This window comes from Hylobates moloch, unplaced genomic scaffold (genome assembly GCF_009828535.3).
Source record: "Hylobates moloch isolate HMO894 unplaced genomic scaffold, HMol_V3 SCAFFOLD_9, whole genome shotgun sequence".
Classification (NCBI taxonomy): domain Eukaryota; kingdom Metazoa; phylum Chordata; class Mammalia; order Primates; family Hylobatidae; genus Hylobates; species Hylobates moloch.
This window is the reverse complement of record NW_026652284.1, coordinates 6218939-6244905: the sequence shown is the minus strand read 5'-3', so window position 1 is coordinate 6244905 and position 25967 is coordinate 6218939. Positions and strand designations below refer to the sequence as shown.

The following is a 25967-nucleotide window of genomic DNA, read 5'->3' as shown; positions in this document are numbered from 1 at the left end:
CTCATGCCTGTAATCCCACACCTTGGGAGGTTGAGACAGGAGGATCATTTGAGGCCAAGAGCTCGAGACCAACCGGGATACATAGCGAGACCCTGTCTATACAACAAAAACAGAAAAGTTAGCAGGGCGTGGTGGTATGCACCTCTGGTCCCAGCTACTCCAGAGGCGAGCCTAGGCATTTGAGGTCACAGTGAGTGATCACCGTGCCACTGAACTCCAGGCTGGACAACAGAATAAAACTCTGTCTCTATTAAATTAAAAATAAAAATAAAAAATAAATAAAATTTTTTTAAAAAACCCTACTAGAGAACAAAAAATAAAAAGCCTACCATTCCAGGTGGGTTTGCTGATGCTTCTCTATTTCCTACCCTGAAATGAGGCATAATGCCGTTCTGAGTAACAAGTGGTTTCACTTTATGAGAAACCTCCTACAGGGCCAGGCATGGTGGCTCATACCTGTAATCCCATCGCTTTGGGAGGCCAAGGCAGGAGGAACACTTGAGCCCAGGAATTCGAGACCAGCCTGGGCAACAGAGACTCCATCTCTACAAAACTTAAAAAAAAAAAAAAAAAAAAAAAAATTGGGCGCAGCAGCACAGGTAGTCCCAGTTACTCGGGAGGTTGAGGCAGGAGGCCTGCTTGAGCCTAGGAGTTCAAGGTTGCAGCAAGCCATGATTATGCCACGGCACTCCAGTGGGCGGGTTCTTGATCTGGGTGACAGAACAAGAACCTTGTCTCAAAAAGAAAAAAAAAAGAAAAAAGGAAAAGAAGACTTTATAATCTAAACCTGTGTTGTATACTCAAAGGTTACATGTTCAGGTCTTGAACCAAATTAGAGAAGAAACAGATTTCATAGCCAGGTTCAAATTCCACATGTAAAATGCCAACCTAATACCTAGTAGCACAATTTTGATCTTACAGTATTTTTAAACACAACCAGAAATAGCTGTTTACTCAGAGCAGCTTACATTTAATTGACTTCTAAAACCAAAGGACATCTCATCAAATACCTGAAGTCTTCCCCAAGCCAGGAAGTGATGGACACATTTCTGTCTACCAGCAAGACACAGGCTTCGCTCACAGCACATCACAGGGTCTTGTGGGTTTGGTATGTCTCCTTACACTTACACACACACATTTTTCCTAGGATGACTGAGTTTTATAGATGGTATTAAGATAAAATACTTCCAGGCTCTACATTTGATGACATATTCTTTAATGTGAAGATCCTTATATATATCCCGGTATAACATGGGCTCTTTTTCAAGCGGAAACTCTACTTCCTTTAAAAGAAGTGCAGGGATGGTAAGGTACTTCACTGTTCAGCAAAGTAGAAATTACTCTCCTAGCCTCTAAACTAAAACTCTTCGCTGTGATAAAAGAAATGAACATCTTCAGTACTGGTTCTACCAAGTAGAAAATGAATTAGTGAGATGTAGGTGGTAAAAACATACTTGTATCAACTAGTATGTAATCCTGTTGCACAGCTGCCTATCTGCACTGAATGCCTGAAAATGACATGTGTGACAAAGTGAAGGGTTATGAGGAGGGGTAAGAAACTGGGGGTTATTGAATGGATGAAGCCCAAGCGGTCATGGTGAACTGCCATGGACTTTACCGTCTGCCCACGTCCCTGTACTGCTCCAGCTTCCTACTGATGGCGACGGAACCAGAACAAATGGCTGGGGTTCCTTAGGGGAGCGGTTCCTGGAGAAGTGCTAAGACTTCTTCTGTCGCTCTTTGTGGGTGTTTTCGGTTTTTGTTTTCTAATTCTGCACTCGACTGACCATTAAGGTCACTGTGACATGGCTGAGAGGATCTGCATGAGGCAGGCAGGTACAAGTCACTTCTCAATTCTGTACTGCTATACGGTGGCAATGCCTGAAAAATCAGAATGATAGCCCTCTAATTTAATACTGTATTTAGCTGATGATCCTAAATAACACCTTGTCAGCTTTTGTGATCTAGCACAAAACCACACGTCTTGTGATCTACGAGCTGGGCTGTGTAATGCCCTTGACTTGAGGCTTAAAAGCTTTGGTTGGGACGTAACTTTGATGTATTATTGTCTTTCATTTCAAATTGCAATGATTATCCTTGAATCTGGCATCACATAGAGTGCTACCAAAATTAGATTATGGTTAGTTTATAAGACAACCTATTCCCTTTGGTGTACCACCACGAATGTTGCTACTCTCAGCTTTGCATGTTTGCAAGATCGAAAAGCCACGGCTGTTTGGTTTACAGGATGCAGGGATAAGAACCATCTGCCTGGTCTGGTGTTTCTTTAATTAAAACTTTAATTACAGATATATCTCTGCACAGATACGTGCAGTCTATCAGCTCCTGTTCCTAATTACCTGTGCTAACGAGAAATGAAAAGACAGTTAATGTTTGCTGAGTGTCTACTATGTGCCAGGACCTACATATGGTCAGATGCTCCAAGGTGAACTAGAGCAGGTAAAGTAGATCCCAGGTCAAACCTTGGTAGTTTCCCCTACCAGTCCTTTTCCCACCATTACAAAAGAGTGACAAAAGTCATTCCGGTTTATCCTTTGGAAATACGAAAGGCTTAGAGGTATAAAGTACTCAAAAGGATCCACACAGAAGAGAGAAAAGGGGCTGGATATCCAAACCTGAATAACTGAAGTTCTGTGGCCAGTGTATGTGATAGTCTGACATAAGGAGTATTTGCAACCCCACCTGAAGATGTGTGTGGAAAGTGGAAAATCTAGTCTAATCCTAGGATTCTGAGGTGCACCACACAGCATGATGGTAACCACGGCCACAGTTTCCCAGGGAAACAATCACCACAAATGAGAACAAATGGGACATGTTTTCTGTTATTTCCTGACCGTGCAGCAATAGTGTTGCCGACTTCTCCTTCATTAACTCCCTTTCTACCTAGGGCAGATCTTCATTGAGGAATGACAAAAAATCCTTCCACACCCTCACCATGTGTTTCTTAGTGTCCTCAAAAGCCTCAAGCAGGGTTAAACACCATCAGGATGGACCCCTAAAGCAGCCCACTTGGTAGTGCCAAGGCCAACAGGACAGGGTCTAGGGCACACCCAAAGCTTCCCAATTTTCACAGTGAGGAAGTCTGCCGCTTGCCCTCAAAACTGCCCTAACCTTCTATCACTTGTTTCCATGGGAGGGGGAGCGCAGAAGGAGAATTACTTTGACTGTTTCTCCATCATGTCTAGAGGCAGGCAGTTAATTGCAGCAGCTATGCTGTCACATTGCCTCTGCTCTCCGCCATCCCAACTCTCACTCAGCTAAGGACACAGAGGAGAAGGAGGCAAGTCTTGGCCTGGAGGTGGGCACCGAAGAAGCACCTTTCTCTCTCAGAAGTGGGTTCCTCACCACCAAAAATGAAGGGTCCAATGATCTTAGACCTAAGATGATCTTAGACCTTCCAGCTCTAAAAACTATGCAGCAGATATGCTAAAAGCCTGATATAAGCGCTCCCTTGAATGGTCCAAATCCATCTTATTGCCCAACATTCTGTACTATTCAGTGACTGAAGCCTGCCATTTCTCGATCTATCTAAATCTATGAGGCTAAATTACCTAAGCTCTTCAAGATAAACCACCTAAGTTAGGACAGACAATCACAAACAAAATCTGACAATGTTCAAGCTAATGACAGGCAGTACCTACTTCTTTGAAAGACAGATACTAAGACAAATTAAGAAATGTTCATTTGGCCAGGAGTGGCAGCTCACCACTGTAATCCCAGCACTCTGGGAGGCCGAGGCGGGTGGATCATCTGAGGTCAGGAGTTCAAGACCAGCCTAGCCAACATAGTGAAATCCTGTCTCTACTAAAAATATAAAAATTAGTTGGGCATGGTGGCACACGCCTGTAATCCCAGCTACTTTGGAGGCTGAGGCAGAAGAATCGGTAGAACCCAGAAGGCGGAGGTTTGCAGTGAGCTAAGATCACACCATTGCACTCCAGCCTGGGCGACAAGAGCGAAACTCCGTCTCAAAAAAAAAAAAAAAAAAAAATTTAAAAAATAAAGAAACATTCGTTTGCACATCAACCCTGTGGTAGGCATCTGAAGGATTTCAGGGACCTCACAGTCTGATGACAGATACACTGTAAACATAACGCCAGATGGTGGAAGAAAGAGAAAACAAGGAAAGAGGGAACTATGGAAGAGAAGAAAAAAAGGGAACAATAAACCCATAAAAGAGAGGAAGAGAAAAAAAAATGAAAGAACAAGAAAGCAAGCAGGGCCCTCTACTTCATTTCACTCTAACTAAATTCAAACCTGGCTTCTGTGGTGATCAAATGCTCACTCATGGAGGATGGTATTCTACAGGGTAGATGCCAGGAACTTTTCCTACAGAAACAGTACTAACAATTGTTGGCTGAACAACTAAACTGGCCCGTAAAACTCATTTTACCTTACAATGGAGTCAACTACAGAATTAATAGCACTGGCCCACACTCCAGAAGCACAGATCCATATGTGCACAATTTAAGGACCTATTTGTTTTCTTGTTTACAAAATAAACTTCCTGTATTTCTGAACCTACCCATCTCTCTAAAACAAGAGTCTTGGGATGGGGCAAGTGTTTCGTAACAAGTGAATTATTTTAAAAGCTGTACAGAGGATTCTGGATGTGCAGCCAGGATTGAGGAAGCCACTGGTAATAAGAGTCCCTAAAAGTGACACATGTATGACAGAGCCCTCCATGGGCAGGAAGAGGGGCGGTTGTTGAAGCCAGCTAGGGGCCTTCAGAAGTTAGGGGCACTGTTGCGTTAAAAGGTCTGGGCCAGGCGCAGTGGCTCACACCTATAATCCCAGCACATTGGGAGGCCAAGGTGGACAAATCACGAGGTCAGGAAAGTTCGAGACCAGCCTGGCCAACATGGTGAAATCCCGTTTCTACTAAAAATACAAAAAATTAGCGAGGCGTGGTCATGGGTGCCTGTAATCCCAGCTACTCAGGAGGCTGAGGCAGGAGAATCACTTGAACCCAGGAGGCAGAGGTTGCAGTGAGCCGAGATCGCGCCACTGCACTCCAGCCTGGGTGACAGTGCGAGACTCCATCTCAAAAAAAAAAAAAAAAAAAAAAAAAAAGTCTGATGGCTGAAGGATGATAATGCGTACAGCTGAGGTCCCTGCAACTAAAAGGGCAAAACCGTTTCTTGGGAGTGGCTCAGCCAGGTTTGCAGCTCAATGCAAGGCAGCAGTGCCGTGGTATGAGTGGCACTTGGATTTAAGTGCCTGTTTGGCAGTTTACTGAGGGTGTGAGCCTGGGTGAATTTATTTAACCTATCTGGGCATCAGCATTCTCATGTGCAAAATGGAGTGAACATACTACCCACCTTGTAGATAAATGTGGATGATTAAAATGTATGGAAAGCCCTGGGATGAATATGTAACAGGCATTCTTACACACTCAGGAAAGGCAGTGATGTCCCTTCTACCTCACTCAAGAGAACAACGAAGCCTCACGCAGCTGGGTAAAAACCTTGAAACAGTTCAACACTTCTGACTCCTTCAAAGCTACCTAGACACCTTACCAAGCGTAAAAGGGAACGAGAAAGGCTAAGCAGGTAAAAGGTGGGTCTGTCCCTCAGGTTTCCTTCCTGTCCCTCCATAGCCAAAAACAGTTCAAAGAACCTATCAACAAAGGGTTGTGGAGCTCTTTGTGATCTAAACTTTTCTTCCTAAGACATTAAAAACCCAGATTTAACTTTATGCACCTGAACTTGCATCTGTTTTAGAGGTGCTTAATTACCATAAACTATTCAGTTCCTCTCTCTAAACATATAAGGGTCTCTAAGTCAATATTAGAAGACTACTGGGGAATGGTTTCGGATCTGATTTTCTGTAAGGTGTGAGTCCCCCTGCTGGGGTTTTCTGGGTGTGAGGATCAGCCACACTACATGGCAGGCACTGCTCTAAGCACTTTGTGGACATGTGCTCAGCTAAAACTCACCAGGATCCTTTAGTGGGTACTATTATTATCATCCCCAATTTAAAGCGGGGGAAACTCAGGCACAGAGAGGTTGGGTGATTTGCTGTGGTCAGACCACTTGCAAGAGGTCGAGGTGGGATTCGAACCAAGGCAGCCTGGCTCCAGAGCCCATGGTCCTGGCCTTTCACCACAGGATTCACTACCACTGCCTCTCAGCACAGCCATAGGATGAGGTTCAGTTTCAAAAGCACCTTTCTTCTGAGTTCCCAGTGTGTCTGTCATACAGTTTCATTTATCCTCCCAACAACCCTAAAAAGCAAGTGGGAGACACACAGTATCTACATTTCACAGAGGATAAAACAGAAGTAGCATCAATGAAATGTCTTACAACTCCTATATTTTAAGTCAAACAGCTAATTTCACTGTTTTTACACCAAAATGAAAGTCTTCTGAAGTCTTCCTGTTGGAGTATTTCAGTTTTGTGTGACTACCTCAACAGATACCAATAACATATCCAGAGACTTTGCTAGTCCAAAGCAGGTTATCTGACTCTCAAATAAAGGTTTTTCTCAATGAATCACGTTTACAAAAACATCCGTTGGCTTACAGTCTACTAAATGTCCTAAATGCTAACCAAATAAACAATGCTCATTGGAAATAAGCCATAAATGTGTCCATGTACTAACTCTCTTAGAAAAATGAGGTTATCTTAAAATGTATTAAGCAGAAAACTTTAAAGAAAATCTAACTGATCTAATCGTAAAATAAAATAAGAGAATAAAAACTTTTGTCGTCTTAACCTATTAATTTCTCTTCAGCTCCTACTGGACTTACAAATAAAGTACTGTCTACCTCAAAGGCAGATGGGAGCCCCAGGGGAGCCGATTCCATCAGCAGGGAGCTGTGACTCTCCTAGGGACCATCAACCAGCTCATCCCTCAGGGGTCAGCCGGTTTGGGGCTGCCTGAGCAAGAGGAATGGAGGCAACAAGCAGTCATGGCCCCCCACATGGCTTCCATGTACCATCCACTGAGCCAGATGCCATTCCTTTAGTGCTAGAAGGACATGGCATCAAAGGAACAAATAAAAGACATACCTAAGGCAAAAAAGTCTTTGGGGATCTGGAAAACATGCCAGCATAACTGTGAAAAGCATTATTTAAAAAAAAAAAAAAAAAAAATCACCTTAAAATTCAAGGTTTAGCAAAAAAGTTGCTCCTGACTACTGGGACATTATAAATCACAGGGGCTTTATAATCATAGGATGGTTTACCTATTTGTATTTCTCAGCTCTGATCTTTTGCAATTCTGTGAAAAGAAAACATACCCAACAGGCCAAAGGCAGCTTTTCAGGTATCCAAGTATACTAGGCAAGAACAAGCTCGTGAGCCTGAACAAAAGTGTTCGTGAGAGTTCCAATAGCCAGTGAACAGCTAACCACCACTAATTTTAATTTGTGGTTCTAATGAATGATATAAACTTTTATAGGTATCAACAAAGCTCAAAGAGGACTTAAATCCATTTCAGTGCTCATTTAGCAGCTTCAGCTGTGTGCAATTAAAACATCAGCATTAAATGTTAGAGAATAAAATAATGAGACACTTAAAAAGTAATCTGTGCTTCAGTGGGCCATACTGACAGAATTCACATGATTTTTTTTAAGGACATGATTTCTTAGGAGTATCTTGCCAGTTCAAAGAACTGACTCAAGTTTGGTTTCTGTCTTTTGGTTTTGGTTTGTTTTGCTTTAGATTAAGAATTTTCTGAAAAGAGAAATACAATAAAAATGCATTGTTTGAAAAACAGTCATGAAACTGCATATGGCAGAAATCAATCTGGTATTGAGACCACCAGGGCTGGCTGACCAGGTTTTGGCAGAAACAAAAGTACATTTTTTGGTCATGTTAAAATTGTTGCTTGTTCTTAACTTATGCCTAAAATTAAAGAAGTAAAATATTAAAAGAGTGGGGAAAGGTGAATTTGGGTAATGAGACAACTTTGTATTTTTCTAGTCCTTAAATGAAATTAAAATTAAAAGTCTAAGCTTTTTCTCCCCAAAATACTTCAGAATACAAAATATAATCTGAAGAAGTATAATGTGGCAGCTAAGACTAATAAATTCAAGTTGCTACTATTTCTGAAAGATAAGTTACTCTGCAGAGGAAGGGGTATGTGGTGATGGTGATGGTGAGGGTGTATGTGTGAGAAGGTGAGGGGCAATGGTTTGGGTGGTTTGGGAGTAGAGAAGAGGTATGGGTGTGTGTAAGTTATATGTAAATATCAAGTTAATTCAGCTTCTGCAAAACATGAATAAAAAAGGAAATATACTGTATGGGGAAATGCACTCATTAAACTTAAATTTTAAAAGGATGAAAACACAGATTACACTTTATTTTAAAACTGAAATGAATTTTAATACGGAAAATGAAGACAGCATTTTGCAAATTTATCGCTCAAAGGGGTATCTCTATTTGAGGAAATCAGCGTGTTACACTTTGAAAGATGAAATGTTACAGCTTGTACACCAAAATTAAAAAATGAAATTAAATTAAAAAATGAAATGGTTACCAAGGTAATGCAGGTCAGGGGATCAAAGGTGAAGGGTCACACATTATTAAAAAGAAATCCAAAAGGACGGCTGCATCATGATCTCTGCAAAACAAAGGAGCTCCAGTAAGTAAAACTAGTATCTCTGAGAATTTAAAATCAAGCTCTTGAAAAGATTCCACTGTAATTGAACCCCATCATTCCTGATGTCGTGTAGAGCCATTTTTATTTACATACAAAACCACACTTTAATTACCTGTTACCAACAATTTTTTTTTTAATTTAACCATTCAATCATTAAAACCTAAAATATCTTCAACTGAAAGTGACCAAAAGTGCTGATATTTCAATTTGACCCCATAACCTGTTTTCTGGAAATGACAGTGTTTGATAAGTTGCCCATATCAGAAATCTAATGTGGTCACAGCATGGTGAGTTTTTTCCTCTCCTCAAGGAATGAGTTCCAAAATTGAGTTTTTGCAAATTTGTTACATTTGAAGTAGCTGCATAAAATTTCCATTATTGGAACATTTAGTATAACAATGTTCTAGAAGACAGCAATAAAGTGATATATGATAAAATAAACTGTGTAACTATATCTATTAAGATCTGTTCTCACATTCAACTTTCACTGCACAGGGGAAAAAAAGACATTTTAAGCAAAATAACTTGCTAGTTCTACTGGAATTACACAGAATTACTAGGGGCTTGACACGAGGAATATCTACAAGGGTTTTTTGTTTTGTTTTTCCTGTATCTGACAGGCTTCATTTCTTCAATAAATGTTATTATTTACTCACTTTCCCCATTAACAAACTAAAGCAGTTTATGTTTTTTAAAAGGATAGACCTATGGTTTTGTTTTGAAACATGAAGCTACCACCCAAATCATGACAAACTTTGCAGTAATGGTAAAGCACTATAATTAATGGTTATACTAAATAATTTCAGTGTTCATTTCACTAGTATATAAAATGAACAGTATCATAACACAATCATCTTTAGTGTCTCCTGTCTGAAAATTAAGCTTTAGCAGGCTATATGCTCCCTGGTTTAGGGATCCAAATTTCTTAGTGCTTACTAGACAGCAGATTCTACAAAGCAGTGTAAATAACGGCCTGCCATACAGGAGAGTAAATGGGAGGAGCATAACCAGGAAAAAGAACTTAGTTGCCATTCTTTTTACAAGAGTCCCCACTTGCCATTTCTTCTTACATTCTCCTACTTCAGTTGTAGCCCACAATATTTAACATTTGAGTTAACCTTGTTAAAATTAAATTCCAAAAACACTTAGATATTAAAATATAGACAACTTCCAAAGGATTTTATTAAAAGAAACAGAATATTCTTTCTAGAGGCTTATGGCAATCAATAAATAAACAAACTCTATAAATGCCAGATGTTTGTTCCTGTGATTAGGTTTTGTTAAAATAACTTGCAGAGCTCGTGCACTGGGTCCGAGTGTTAGTGCCCTAAGGTCATGTTTCAAAAAACACAATTTTTTTCTTTTAAGTTGCATAGCTAGTGAAAAGTAAACTTGCATTTCATTTCTCTGGAATGCTCATCTCACATAAAGTCTGTCACGTATGTGTTTGTTGCTCGGAGGCATGCAAGCAATTTTAAACACTATAGAAGGAATCAATACCCCATCAAAACAATGCATATGTTGTTTTAGTAGCATCATTATTTAGACCATTTCGGCATGTTTGTAACAAAAAACAAGAAGCGAGTAGTGTAACACTAGTCAAGTTTTGTTTCCCAAAAATATTTTGCATTAAAAAGGAGAAAAAGTAAACCTGTTCAAATCAACTATCTCTATGTACCTCCTTCATTACTAAAACATGTATGTATTAAATAACAATCTCTTCTTGACATCAAGATGATGAAGTACTCACAGATGCTTTTTTAAAGTATTCTAAATCATCTTCAAAATTCACCAACTCACACACAAAAAAATATGTTAGCCCAAATCTTCAGCTTAATCTCTGCCAAAAGCTTCAGACACCAGACCACCTGAACATGATGTCATCTCCAAGCAGACAGGAATCACTCTGAGTGCCTGAATGTTACAACCAACCAAATTCCCACGTGGGAAGGAAATCAATCGCCTCACCTAAATACTTACTGGTTCGGACAAAATGGCTCCAAATGAAATGGTGCCAATAATGATAACATTTTAGGTGATTTCAAAAAAATCTATAAAGGATTTTAGCTAATGTTTTCTACATGAGTTTGCTATTTAGGGAGGCGAAGGTAAAGGCTACTAGGAGTTTACTATGTCCCTCACAGTCACGGAACCTGGAATATAATTTAATAAGTAAAAAGAAGGCTAGAAGCCATCCAAGGGGCAATGCATCCTAGGGAGTAACTAATTCCACTTAAATTATGACAACAAATTATTACATCCTAGGGAGTAACTAATTCCACTTAAATTATGACAACAAAGAGCTGATTCTGAGTCCAGTATGTTTGCTGAGGCGAGTATACGAGCCACACACATTTTCCCACAGAAATAATGCTGTAAAGAGGAATTAGATTTGACAACTGTCGATTTAACCTGAGCTATTTGAGGTTATTGGGCCTGAGTAGCTTCTCTCCCCATCAAGGGCTGGCCTAAGTCTTAACTTTGGATACAAAGCCTTCAGAACCTCCTGTCTTCTTGCCCCACTCCCAGGCGCCAGCAGCAGTGCCTGAGGATCCAAGATTATCCATCGTCCTTTCTCTTCCAGAAGCCTCCCTTTCTTCAATAAGGCACAGTCAGCTCATGACTATGAATGGACTGAATTAATACAAACCAGTGCATGAACAGACTGAGCCTGAGGGGTTTTCATTCACCCCAAACAAATCCCCAACTGGCAGAACTACCAGATATTTTTACATCAAGGAGTACAGAAAGCTAGTCTAGCTCAAGGAAGACTTTTTACATTACAGCTTGTCTCTTTGTAACTAGTAAGTGAATTAGACAGGAAATACTCAAAGACCCTAACCAACCCCCAAAACCTTGCATAGGATACAAGCGATCCTTAATCTAAAACTAGAAATCTACTCTACACTGCCCTATCTCTGAGTTACATGGAGGCTGAAAGAAGAAACACGCCAAGTTTCACTTTCACAAGTCCATCAATTCATCACTGTTACAGCAAAGAATATTCTTCTAGGGAAATTATCACCCATATTAAGCTCTAACTACCTGGACAACATTTTATAGGGATACCTTTTCCAAAAAACTCAATTTGTATTCTATGTTAAAAATCTCCCCCCACTCCACCCCACACCAAGGAGTAGTACTTAAGCACAGGGAATTGGTTCACTTCTCAACTAAACAGACAAAGAGCAAAGAATGTCATTTCTAGTAAGGTTAAATCATGACAGAAATGCCGCCGTTTTCACCTCAGGCATATTACTTTCAAAACAAAATACATGGAAGAACTGTAAAGAAATGAAAAATAAAGAGCCAAGAAAATGCAGAGTCATAGAAGCTAGAAGGAGACAGCTGAAGAAACCCATTAAAATAAAACCCTATACAGTCAGTCGTTTTTTCACCCTATACAGTCGTTTTTTTGTTTTGTTTTGTTTTTTAAAGAGTCTCTCTCTGTCACCCAGGCTAGAGTGCAGTAGCAAGATCTTGGCTCACTGCAGCCTCTGCCTCCCAGGTAAAACTTTATACATTCTACTAACTCTTTACAAAATCGCTGTTAACTCAACATTATATAATGCTTTCTGCAGCAGAAACTAACCTCAGCAAGTATATTCAACAATTAAAAAGAACTACCCAGGCCAGGCACGCTTCTGTGGCTCACGCCTATAATCCCACCACTTTGGAAGGCAAAGGCAGGAGGATCACTTGAGCCCAGAAGTTCAAGATCAGCCTGGGCAATACAGGGAGATCCCACCTCCACAAAAAATAAACATTAGCTGGGTGTGGTGGTGCATGCCTGCAGTCCCAGCTACTTAGGAGGCTGAGGCAGAAAGAACACAAGCCCACGAGGTGGAGGCAGCAGTGAACTGAGACTGTGCCACTCACTGCATTCCAGCCTGGGTGACAGAGCAAGACCCCGTCTCTGGGGGAGGGAAAAAAAAAAAAGAAAAAACAAGAAGTGATTACAATGATAGGGCAAAGTTTATTATTTTTAATCTATAAATATAAATAAACCAATCACCAGCATGCCATTCAACAACAAAAAAATGCACTTGAGCTAAGTATACACTACAGTTAGTGGGGATTACATTTTTATTACCATTTCATGTTAGAATTCATGTTAGTCTTTCTAGCATGATAAAAATGCCATCTATTGAAAAACCAAAGAAAAGCGCAGCCTTTGGCTTTCATGTCTGTAGCTCACCCGCAAGTGGCCGGCGCGGTGCTGTCCTTCCTTTCTCTCCCTCTCCTGCCAGCAGGCACCATCTCCACCTCTATTCCAGCCTTTCTGAAAATATATTTCCTGTCAAACTCTTCCAAGATGGTCTGTTCAGAGAATCTGTTTCTCAAAACTTTCTATAAATATTACAGCAACCTATACCTACAATCATATTATTTCCACAATACTCCTCAAAAAGAAAAAAAAAGCAAAAACTACAAGTTAAATATCTTTCTACCTAGTATTTTATCCTCGATAATATAATTTTTTTTCCCCTAAAAACATCAAAGCTTTCACAAAAGGAGGAGAAGGGTGGGCAGAAGGAATCACAAAAGGCACCAGGAAACTTTGGAGAGTGATAATATGCTCATTATCATAGTATGGTAATGGTTGTGCGGTGTATACAGATGCACACTTGCAAAACGTACAAGACAATGCACAACTTAGTGTGCCAATTATACCTCAATAAAGCTGCTTAAGAATGGTGGGTGGGGAGCCTGAGACAAGAATGCTGCCCTCTCTGTGTGCTTTAGGCACACAGCCATGCTGGGGCCATCCACACAAAGGAAGCTGAGAGATCATGGAGAAGCACACGGGAGCCGCCATCCCTGAGCTGCTTGTCTTCTTGTTACATGAGACAATAAAATAATCCTCAATGTTTATGAATATAGAAATACATAATAAACACATAAATGCTACATATTTAAAACCCTTAGTATTGATGACTAATTTTCAAATTAGCCACAAACCTGAAATTACCATATTTTCCAAAGCAAAAGTCCGGGCACAGTCTGACATAGTTTCTCTAAAAAGAGACTATCTGAAATCAGCTTTAGATATACTCCTATTTTTGCAACTGACATGCTAATCCACAAAATATGCTTAAATTTTTTTCTTCCGATTGGCCTGCTGCATTGCACCAACTCTATCATAGCCTAGACCCACTCATTTCTCGTACTACCCCACTACCCACTAGGGAAAAATGATCATAAAATACAAATCAAATTCCTCCCAAACACAAATAATATAAAAAATAAAACAACAGGAAGACAAATTCACCCACTGTTGATTTTATTTCCACATTACTTGTTTTTAAACTTACTAGCCAGGCATACCAGGGTTCACTTTCATCTTTCTACTGGCTTCCTGTAGGGCAGTCTGGATCATCAAGAAGCTGACATTTCCCCTTCCCTCTATTCACTGATTCTCAAACTTCAGAATGAAAAGAATCCACTATCTAAATAACATCACTTGCAAAAATGTTTTCTAAGTCCTACCCTTAAGAGATTATAATGTAGGGTACCAAAGAAGTGGTTAAGGAATTTACATTTTTGGTAAATCCTCCAGGTGAGTCTGATTACAAGTTCACAATCCTCACTTTAAGATAAATACTGCCCAGATGGGTCTAACTTCAAACTTCATCCTCCAGTTCCAACATATACACTCTCTCCTCAACACAGGCACCAAGTCACAGATGTCAAAGCTGCTAAAATGTTAAATTAAGAAACAAATTCAAGTTGAGAATAGCTTAAGGTAATCGTCCCTCTAAAGACTATTACATTTTTTAAAACGCCAAGATAACCTAAAAAGTCTTCACAACTTTAAAGAATAAAGCCACACTGGAAGATGGGGTAGCTACACAGAATGTAAGGAGTCCTTTCTGGGCTTTAAAATCACGCCGTCCTTGAACCTGGGTTCAGGTTATAGATCTCCCACTTACTACTTCTGTGGCCTTGAACAAAGTATTTAATTTTTCAACTAAAGTCTCACTTTCTTCATTTACAACATGAAAACAGTAACATCCCTACCTCACAGAGTTACTGTGAGAATAAACAAAAATAATTAATGTAACTACTTAGGCTAGTACTCAGGACCTCAAAGGCAAAAAACATTAGCTCTGTGATTACTATGATTATACTGATCATCTTACATTCCTTTTCTTAGCTGATTCTTTCCACAACTTACAACGGAGACACTGCTGTTCACATTTTTGCAAACGGGTAGAGGTTAAGCTCAAGAGTGTAGATCTTAAAAATGGTAGAGCCAGAATTCAAACTAAATCTGCCCAAATCTATCCTAACCACAACTGGAATGCTGAAGGATCTGTAAGTGTCTCCCTCTCCCTCAACAGGCTCACTCACAAGCACTCATATCCCCACACTCTGCACTAGGCCTGGCAGACCCAGGTTCCCGGTAACTGTCTGGTGAATGAGAGAATGAATGAATGGGTCCTCAGGAGTGGCAGAGGCTGAACACACTTTCTAGATCCACTACTGTACCCACCACAGCACCTTATGTGACACATTTAAAAGAATACATGTGGGATTTAAATCAATGGACTAAGAAAAATAAATTCAAGTACTTTTTTGCATACTGGCATGCTAAAAATGAAGAGTGTTTTCCATTCAAAAGACAAAATCCACCCATTCAGGCTGGGCACGGTGGCTCACACCTGTAATTCTAGCACTTTGGGAGGCCAAGGAGGGAGGATTGCTTGAGCCTCCAAGGAGGCTCCCTCCAAGGAGGGAGGATTGCTTGAGAAGTTTCAGACCAGCCTGGGCCACATAGTGAGACCCCATTTCTATTAAAAATTTTTAAATTTTTAAAAAATTTCACCCAGTCGACAAATATTTATCAAGCATCCACTCTGGCACAGGCTCGGTATAGCCTGTGTACCGAGTAACAGGGACACACTGTGACATGCCGAGGCACGTCTCAGCCTTGTCCACCCCAGCACTGAGGAACAATTCCGACATAGAACAAGTAACTCCCAGCATCAGGGGTACAGTGTGGCATGCTCCAGAAACACCCGGCAAGAGTGCCCCATGGACCCTGCAAGGGGATGGGAAATATCCCCTGAAGAAACAACATGTAAATGGCATGTAAGCTGGGATCCCAAGGGAACCAAGGTGGAGGGCGACCATCATTCTAAGCAGAGGCAACGACATGTCTAAGGGGGCTGAGTGTTGAAGGCACTCAGGCAAGAAACCGGTGGCTGGAACAGAGGACAAGGCGAGAGGGGCTTGGCAGGAGATGAGAGAGGTGACAGAGATGAGCTTACGCAGGCCTGGCACACTGTGTCTAGAAGGTGGGGTGGTATCTCAAGTACAACAGGAAACCGCTCAAAGGCTTGGGAACAAGAGTACCACTGACCAACTGGCATTTGAAAAGGACCACGTTGGTATGTGGGTGGAGACTGGGTTGGAGAAGGCAAGGGCACAAGCAGGGCATGAGTCAGAAGATCGCTCAATGCCATCTGTGCACAGGCAATTGTGGCTTGGACTGCAGCAGTGGCTGCAAAGAGTGACTTGGACAGAATGGAAATTTATTTGGGAAAAAGAACCAGCAGGAATTGTTTTGGATTCAAAACAGATAAAAAGAAGAGGAAAGTGTCAAAAATGCCAGTAACTTTACAGTGAAGAAATCTAACAAACACTACCTCAGCCAGGTGATCAAGGTTAATATCATCAGTAGTAAATCATGTTGAGAGCAGGTACCCCTGATATGATGTGATGAGAATGGCACTTTGCCTCTATGGTCTTCCTTCCCCAAAACCCATTATCCAAGTCTAACCACGAGAAAAACAGTAAACAAATCCAAATTGAAGAACACTGTATAAAATACCTAGTCTGTCAAGGTCAACAAAAACAAGTAAAAATCTAACAAACTGTCAGTCTAATGGAGCCTAAGAAGATACGACAACTAGATGTAATGTGGCATCCTGAATGGGATTCTGAAAAAGAAAAAGACTTTAGGGGAAAATTAAGGAAATCTGAATAAAGTGTAGAGTTCAGTGTAAATAATGTGTTGGTACTGGTTCACTGGTGTGAAACATGTACCACAGTAATGTTAGCAGGGGAAACAGGTGTGGAGTACACAGGAACTCTCCTTAATATTCTTCAGACATTTCTGTAACTCTGAAACTATCCTAAATTTAAAAGTTTACTTTAAAACTGATGCCTGAAATTTGACTTATCACCTGGGAGGTTCAAGTACCCTTCACTGAGGACACGGGAGGGGACATGGGAGGAAAATCATGAAGCTCTTTCTCAGACATGAGGCTGGAGCCCCCATCAGACACTCAGCAGAGACAGCAGGGAGGCAGCTCTGGAGTGGGGCTCAGCAAAGAGCTCTGACCTCATGAAACAAACCTAGGAGCCATCAGCAGATTGGATCTCTGTAAGCAGATGGGGGTCACCTAGAGTAAGAATGAATACAGAGAAGGGCCTGAACTCACAGGGGTTGGGGAGGGAATGGGGAGATGGTGGTCAAAGGGTATAAACTTTTGGTTATAAGATGAATATTTTCTGGGGCTCTAATGTACAGCATGGTGACTATAGCTAATAATACTGTATTGTTTATTTGAAATTTGCTAACAGAGCAGATCTTAAGTGTCCTCACTCCTCTCCTCCACCATACAGACACAGTAACACCGTATAGTGAGGGATGTGCTGGTTGATTGTGCTAATCATTACACAATGTATACACATATCAAATTATCTTGTATACTTTGAACATATACACCTTTTACTTGTCAATTATACCTCAACAAAGCTGGGGGAAACTTTATCATTTCCTTCAGAAACAAATTAGTGTAATTCTGATGATTTATATTCTTGTCACCTTTTTTCTCGAAGAAAATTGTTATCTTTTTCGGGTAAAAGATGAGACTATTTGATTAAGCCTTTTTGACTCTCTTCTTTCCAAAACAAGGGAAAAGAAAAGAGCCTCGGTCTAATTGCTGAGAAATACCCACATTTAATGGTCACAGACAGAAGGCCCAGGGTCAAGCTCTGGGGAAATTCCACCTTTAAAAGATGCGAGGGAGGGTCACGAAGGAAATCTCCTAAGTGGGAGAGAAACAGGGGGCATGCACCATCCCAAGAGCCAAGCGGGGAAGGCACAGCCAAAGTGGGTGAGTATGTCTGAAAAATCATTAAAAAGGAAAAATGTTCCTTCTACTTAACAGTGATCTAAGAAAGAAGGTTCAGCAGAATAATGGAAGCTAAATTCAAATTGGAATGGTTAAAAAATGAAAGAAAAAAAACAAAACTCTTTCAAGAAGTCTGGCTCTCAGATTTTACACCTATGTTCATGGCATTATTCAAAATACCCAAAGGCTGAAACAACCCAAGTACCCATGGATGGATGAACAAATCAACAAAATGTGGTGTGCACATAACGAATTCAGCCTTCAAAGGGAAAGAAAGGCTAACACATGCTACAACATGGATGAACCTTGATGATATAAGGCTAAATGAAATAGACCAGTCACAAAAAAAGACAAATACTAGGCTGGGCACGGTGGCTCACGCCTGTAATCCTAGCACTTTGGGAGGCCGAGGCAGGTGGAACACCCTGAAGTCAGGAGTTTGAGACCAGCCTGGCCAACCATGGCCAAGATGGTGAAATCCTGTCTCTACTAAAAACGTAAAAAGTAGCCAGGCATGGTGGCAGACGCCTGTAATCCCAGCTACTCAGGAGGCTGAGGCAGGAAAATCGCTTGAACCTGGGAGGCAGGGGTTGCAGTGAGCCAAGATTGCACCACTGCACTCCAGCCTGGGTGACAGAGTAAGACTCTGTCTCAAAAAAAAAAAAGACAAATACTATATGACTCCACTTTATGAAGTACTTAGAATAATCAAATTCATACAGACAGAGAGTAGAAGGGTGGCTGCCGGGGGCGAGGGGTAGGGAGAATGGGGAGTTACTGTTCACTGGGACAGAGTTTCGGTTTTACAAGATGAGTTCTGGAGATGGATGGTGCTGATGGTTGCACAGCAATGTGAATGTTTAAATGGTTAAGACAACAAATTTTATATATGTATATTTTATCACAATTTAACATGTTTTAAAGCAATCTGGCCCTCTTAATATTAAATCCATATCAAGCTACAATGACCTACCATGAGAAAATTTTAAAGCTGAAGAACATTAGCCTACAGCAGCACTTCCCAAAAACTTCCCTACTGACATGCAGTTCAATGTAAATGGGTTACACATGCCTTGCGAGGGGAACTAAGCCACTCTACCCCCTGACCAGTGGTTTCCGACCTCAAGGATACTCATTCATTCTCCAGTACGTCCTATAAATATTCTTATTTTTAATGTGTTCTAAGATGTGAGAAATCATGGCTGAAGAAATAAGGGTTAGAGATCCTTTCAATCCCATCTCAGTGACCAGAAAAGTTGCTTTAGTTTTCATTAACCTACAACTTCTGCTGCCAAAGGACAAAAAAGATGATGTGATCTTACTGAAACCAGTAACAGAGATCAGTTAGACAAATGAATCTCTACTGTAAAGTCACACTCCACAGCCAGGCACAGTGGCTCATGCCTGTAATCCCAGAACTTTGGGAGGCCAAGGCGGGTGGATCACTTGAGGTCAGGAGTTCAAGAACAGCCTGGACAACGAGGTGAAACCCCGTCTCTACCAACAACACAAAAATTAGCCGGGCATGGTGGCATGTGCCTGCTACTTGGGAGGCTGAGCCACGAGAATCACTTGAAGCCGGGAGGTGGAGGTTGCAGTGAGTTGAGATTACACCACTGCACTCCAGCCTGGGTGACAGGGCAAGACTCTGACCCCAAAAAAAAAACAAAAACAAAAAAAAACAGTAAGTCACACTCCACTTCTCACAGTTTTTTGGTTTTTTCGTTTTGTTTTTTTGAGATGGAGTCTCACTCTGTCACCCAGGCTGGAGGGCAATGGCACAATCTGGGCTCACTACAACTTCTGCCTCCCAGGTTCAAGCAATTCTCCCACCTCAGCCTCCCGAGTAGCTGGGATTACAGGCATGCACCACCACGCCAGGCTAATTTTTTATATTTTTAGTAGAGATGGGGTTTCACCATGTTGGCCAGGCTGGTCTTGAACTCCTGACCTCCAAGTAATCCGCCCACCTCGACTTCCCAAAGTGCTGAGATTACAGGTGTAAGCCACTGCGCCCGGCCCTGATAGACCTTTAAGAACAGAATAGGAGCAATACTTTCCTCTTTACAATATGTTAGAATGACAAAAACTAAATCAATGTATAAGGAAAGAAAAAACAATGTGGTAATTTTGTAGGCACAGAATAAACAGATCAATGAACAAAGAGTTCAGGTAAAAAATCACGTATTTGTGGAAACTTAGCACATGGTAATGGCAACATCTCAAATCAGTAGAAAATGATCAATGACTCAATAATAACCATCTTATTTGGAGAAAAATGAAATTAGAGCTCTAACTCATCCCGTTCACATATAAAAAAGTTTAGCTATATTAAACATCTAAGGATAAAAATTCAAAACAAAGAAGAAAATCTAGAGAGAATACTTAATTACTGGTGTGGGAAAGACTAAGTACACATGCCATCAAGGCCAAAAAGATTCAGAGTTTGGGAGCATGACTCATAGGACTGGCATGAGGACATAATGAGTTAAGAAAACTAAGACTGAAATACAGATGACTAACGGGAGAAATATTATACATACTTCTTTTAAAAGAAAAACACAGAAATCAGAAAGAACGAAGAACCTACTAGAAAAAAAGACTGAAGACTATTATAAAAAGTAACATATCCAAAAAATAGCATAAATGGTCAAACCATGCTAAATTGCAGGAATATACAAAGAAATGTCAATTAAAAGGAGATCTGAGTCTTCTACCTGTTGGGCTGAGAAAGGATTTAAAAGACTGACAACACTTACCATTGGTAAGGGTTTGGGGAAATGGATGCTCTCACTTTTAGCTAATGAGAGTCCAAATTGGTATTCTACAACATTTCTTGTCTTTTTTTTGAGACAGGGTCTCACTCTGTTGCACAGGCTGGGGTGCAGTCGCAAGATCACAGCTCACTGCAGCCTCGACTTCCTGGGCTCAAGTGATCCTCCCACCTTAGCTTCCCAAGCAGCTGGGAACACAGGAACGCACAACCATGCCTGGCTAATTTTGTTTATTTTTTGTAAAGCCGGGTCTCCCTATGTTGCCCAGGCTGGTCTTGAACTCCTGTGCTCAAGTGATCCTTCTGCCCAGACCTTTCAAACTGCTGGAATTACAGGAGTGGCCACTGCACCTGGCCTGGTACAACATTTCTAAGGGCATATGTCAAATATTTACACTCTGACAAGCACTTCTGTCCTAGAACATAACTGGAGATGCTAAGTGCATCACTTATTATAAGAGCAAAATATGACGACAACCAATAAGGGATTGGCTTAAAACTTTTTATGGCACATCCATGCTATGTCTTTATGCACATACATACCCATACATATGCACTGACACAAAAAATGTCCACAACATATTGTATAAATGGGGAGGAAAAAACAGGGAAGCTGTATACGATTCCTCTTGTGTGTATGCATACTCAAACATATATACATACAACACACACACGATTTACACAAGCATTTGTAAAGTCCAAAAAAGGATATAAATCAAATTGCTCACAATGGTTATCTCCTAGGATGTACAATTTTAGGATAAAGTCAGTTTATAATCTCTACACTCCTGTTATTAGAATTTTTCAAAGACCATTTATTACTTTTATAAGTATGTATTTTACATACACTGTTGTAATAAAATATAATAAGATAATTTCTATGGGAGGGGACAGCAATCTATGGCAAAAAGGACATAATGATTTGTATGCTCCCTTTCTTCATTAATATGTAAAGTCCTTTAACTATAAGGCAGCTTCCAGTTATGACTGAATGGTCTTAAAACATCCATATTATTTTTTTAGACAAAGGAATGCTCTATACTGAACAGTCAGAAGTTAGATCTTCCTGAGTTATGGCAAAGTTATGACACTGGAGTCCTCATATAAAAAGCATAAGACTCAGCAAATAAAGGACAATCTTCTTCACGCATGTATAAATTAGAAGGAGCTATAGCCTGTCAATATGATTTCAGACACACAAGATCATTGTGAAGCTAAACTTAGCAGAGACCCATGAAAATACTCACTATAGGATCAGACCAATTAATGATCAAAAGAGTAGCTGCAAGAAATTTAACTTATTTAGTATATAACCACACCAGCATAATGCCGGCTAAACTGGTTTCTGTAATGGGCATAAAACAATCACAACACACCCCCCCCACCACACACACACACACACACACACACCCCACCACCACCACCACCATACACACCACTTTAAGGATAATGCTGAAAACAAGACAGGTTGTAACAGAACCTCAATACACAAAGTGATATGTAATCTCAGTTTTATTGTAATAATACCGAAAACAGTCACTTCTTAAGTGGGTAATGTCCCTAAGGATAAGTAGTTCTGTAGACTATATTAATGTATCTAAGAAACATACAGTAAACAAAACGAATGCCATGAAACAAAGCTAATTCAAAGAATTCAAAACACAACTGAACAGTTAAAATCCTTTAAAAGCAAAAGAAACTGTAATTTGAATTGGAGATATCAGTACTAACATCCCTACAATATGTCTTCATTTATGACTGGCCTATCTTTCTTTCTTCAGTATCCCACTCCTCATTCCTTCCCATTCCTGGGATCCTGAATCATTAATTCATTCACACAGCAATTCTTTATTGAGCATTTACTATGTGCCAGGCACCATTCTAAACTCTGGAGATGCAGCAGTGAGTAAAACTAAAATCTCTGCCCTGGCGCATCTTGCATTCTAGTGGCATCAAATCCATCAGTGCCACCCACAACATAAAATTACATCCTTCTGGCCACCCCACCTCAACATCCCTAGATCTCCCCATTAATAGGCTTTTTTTTTTCTTTTTACAATGCACTCGGCACATGATTTGATTTTCAGTGTCTCCACTTTAGAATATTAAGCTCCAGAAGACAGGAATGTTTTTTATGTTTTGTATGTTCCAAGAGCTTAGAATATTGCCTGTCATACAGACATTCAAATATTTGCTGAGTTAATGAAAGCCCTCTCTTCCCTCTATGGTGTAGCTCTCTCTCCCAATGAAAGTTGCTCACATCTATCCTACTCTGTAAACAAAACACATGTCCTCTGTCCTACAGCCTGACCCTACCTTGCCTGCTACTTTCTGGCTTCTTTGAAGATGCAGAACTGCAGTAGTCTGTACCAACTATCTCCACTTCTTCACTTTCACTGCAACTGCTTTGGTTTTGTTTGGTCACCAAAGCCTTCATCTGCAAATCCAAATTTATTTTACTTTTTTAACTGAACAAGTAATTCGTATTCACTACAAAAGTACACAGAAAATGGCATCACATGCCATGTAATGACTTAAGCCAGAAACCTGGGAGTTATTCTCAATGTCTCCCTGTCTCTCCCAGCCCACACTCAATCCATCACCAGTTCTAATGATTCTATTTCCAAACCCCATCTCCAACCCATCCAGTTATCTCCAGCTCCACTGCTGGGCCTTGGCGCCACCTCCACCGTTAACTTTCACTGGATTCCTGCAAATTGCACCCAGTGGTCTCTCAACTTCCATTCTTGCCTCCAATCCCCTGACCACTCAGCACCCCACACGGTGGCTGTAAATAGCAAAACAGTCCAAGAATCTCCTATTTCAGACCTCTATCATGGGCAATCCTTCACAGGGACATCCCAGTTTCCAACGTGGCCTACGGCTGTGAGCAGCATGACCCCTGCTGTGGCCTCTTCTCCTGCCACTCTCTATCTCCCCCTACCCTCTAGAGACCTCCCACTCCTCACTTCAGATATGCTGAGCTCTTCCCATCAGGAAGTCTGCCCGCAAGGCTCCCTTCCATCTAGATCACTCTTCTCTGATCACTCATCTCACCAAGCTAACCTCCTCCTCATCACTTCCATCATAAAAATATCACTTTCTAAGAGAAGTCTTCCCTGGCTTCTCATCTGAATTACATTGTCCTCTCTTGTAGCAGCCTGTATTTTTCCTTCTTAACCCTTTATAGCACTGTGTAAAGTATGTACCCATTCTTACAATTATCTGCTTAATGGCTGTCTCCCTTTGAAATCAAGATTTTGTCTTGATCCATCTATCTATCCATCCATCCATCCATCCAAGCTATCTAACCAATCTACTTAATCTATCTATCTATCTATCCCCCAGTGACTAGAACAGTGCCTGGCACAAAAGAGCTCAGATGAATGAATGACTGTCCTATCAGCCTATAAACTCTGCAAAAACAAGTTCAATGTCTACTTTGTCTGCTGTTAGGTATCTCGTAACAAACACATTGTCTGGAATACAGAAAATACTCAACATTTATTAAATAAATGCTGAATGAATAAAAAAAAAAGCGGCAGCGGGAAGCATCGTAATTCTGTCATAGAGAAAAAAAAAAAAAAAAAAAAAAACACTGGTTCCATCTTGGCCATCGTGATATATACAGCCTTCCAGATTGCTCTACATTGTGTTAATTGTATGGCGTCCAGCTCCTGCAACGCAGGTGGCTTCTCCAGTATCCATCTCCACAAGCACCTGCAGCTGCTCCAGCCTCCAGAGACTACAGCACACAACAGCAGGCCATACCCAGCAGCCAGCAGCTCCCCCCAGCATCCCACTCTGGAGGTTTTGTAGCAGGGTACCTCCAGTGAGACACCTCCCCATGAAGAGCTTTTGTGTGGCGCCCTAGTGAGCAACTTCTATCAGAGGGTGGATTTCCACTAAGTTCCACTAGTATGACATGCCAGCAACTTCTTGGCCATGTAGTAAACCAGCCATGCCCTCTGGATGAGGTCTGGATCTTGGTCCTGGGGGAAGGAGGGACTCTTCCTTGCAGACTCTACCTCAGCCCCAGGGGCAGCAGTTGCTCTGTTTATCTGCTATTTTCATATTCTTTACAATTCTCTTCACTTTTCACTAGCCTAACCAAATCCCTCCTTACTTCGATTCCCTGTTATAATTAGTAATTATCCACATTAAATGCTGCTTTCAATTTACTGGTGATACAGTTTAAATCTGTGTCCACACCCAAATCTCATGTCCACACTGTAATCTCCAGTGCTGGAGGTGGGGCCTGGTGGGAGGTGATTGGATCATGGGGGTGCACCTTCACGAATGGCTTAGCACCGTCCCTTTGGTACTCTTCTCGTGATTGAGTTCTCACGAGATCCGACTGTTTAAAAGTGTGCAGCACCTCCCCTCCTCTCTCTCTCTTGCTCCTGCTCTGGCGATGTAAGACAAGCCTACTTCCCCTTCGCCTTCTGCCATGATTGTAAGTTTCCTGAGGCCTCCCCCAGAATCCAAGCAGATGCCGGCACCATGCTTCCTGAACAGGAACCATGAGCAAATTAAACCTCTTTTCGTTATAAATCACTCAGTCTTGGGTATTTCTTTATAGCACTGTGAGGACAAACTAATACAACTGGTTTCTCTCTCCTGATTGGATCCAGATTGATACAAATTTGGAATTTGTGTTTGTTGTTGGTATATAAAATTGCAGTTGTGTCCAGAATTACCTTGAATCTTGTAACCTAGCTTATTATTTATAAGTTATAAAGAGGTTTTTTTTAATTTTCTACATATACAATCATGTCATCTATAAAATCACAGTTTTATTCTTCCCCTTCTCATCCCTGTACTATTTTTCTTGCCATACTCAACTAGGTAGGACTTCCAGTAAAATAATAAACAGAATTGGTGACAGTGAAAACAACTTCTCTTTCCCAGTCTCAAAAGAAAACTTTCAACATTTCACCAGTAAACATGGTGCTTGCTATAGGATTTTTCTGAGTAATCTTTACCAAATTAAGGAAGTTAGCTTTTATTCATAATGTATTAAGAGATCCCATTTTGAATGGGTATTGGATTTTACCAAAGGCAATTTTTGCAACTCTGACATTATCACATGATTTTTCTGCTCTACCCTATTAATTTAGCGATCTATACTGATCAATTTTTCAAATATTAAACCTACCTTTATAAGTATGATATTCTGAATTTAGTCTTTTGAAATTTGTTGAGATTTACTCTATAAATCAACAATTTTGATCAATGTTCCCTATGCATATGAAAAGAATGTACAGTCTACAGTTACTGGGTGCAGTGTTGTATTTCATATTTCATTATATTCCATATTTCATTTTGAATGTATCTTTTTTTCAACAGTCTTGTTGCTTAACAACAGGGATACATTCTGAGAAATGCATCACTAGCCTATTTCATCATTGTGCAAAGAT

General features: G+C 40.6%; 1 protein-coding gene across 25 annotated transcripts in view; it reads right to left on the bottom strand.

The window, feature by feature from the left end:
• CAMTA1 (calmodulin binding transcription activator 1) overlaps window positions 1-25967 on the bottom strand; it is a 975709-nt gene that overhangs the window by 878928 nt on the left and 70814 nt on the right. For 2 of the 25 annotated variants that reach the window (XR_004370821.2, XR_004370822.2), the window contains exons 4-5: window positions 12827-12910; window positions 8506-8589 (exon numbers count right to left, since the gene is read on the bottom strand). The exons of 17 other annotated variants lie outside the window; for them this stretch is intronic. Coding sequence is in view for 2 of the 8 variants with exons in the window: in XM_032758793.2 (XP_032614684.1) it covers window positions 8581-8589; window positions 12827-12910 (93 nt within the window). In the remaining 6 variants the exon portion in view is untranslated. Of the gene's footprint in view, window positions 1-1010; window positions 1882-5107; window positions 6248-8325; window positions 8590-12826; window positions 12911-25967 lie in introns of those variants that run through there. 6 more of the 25 variants (XR_009214838.1, XR_004370825.2, XR_009214837.1 and 3 more) reach the window with 5 other exon arrangements.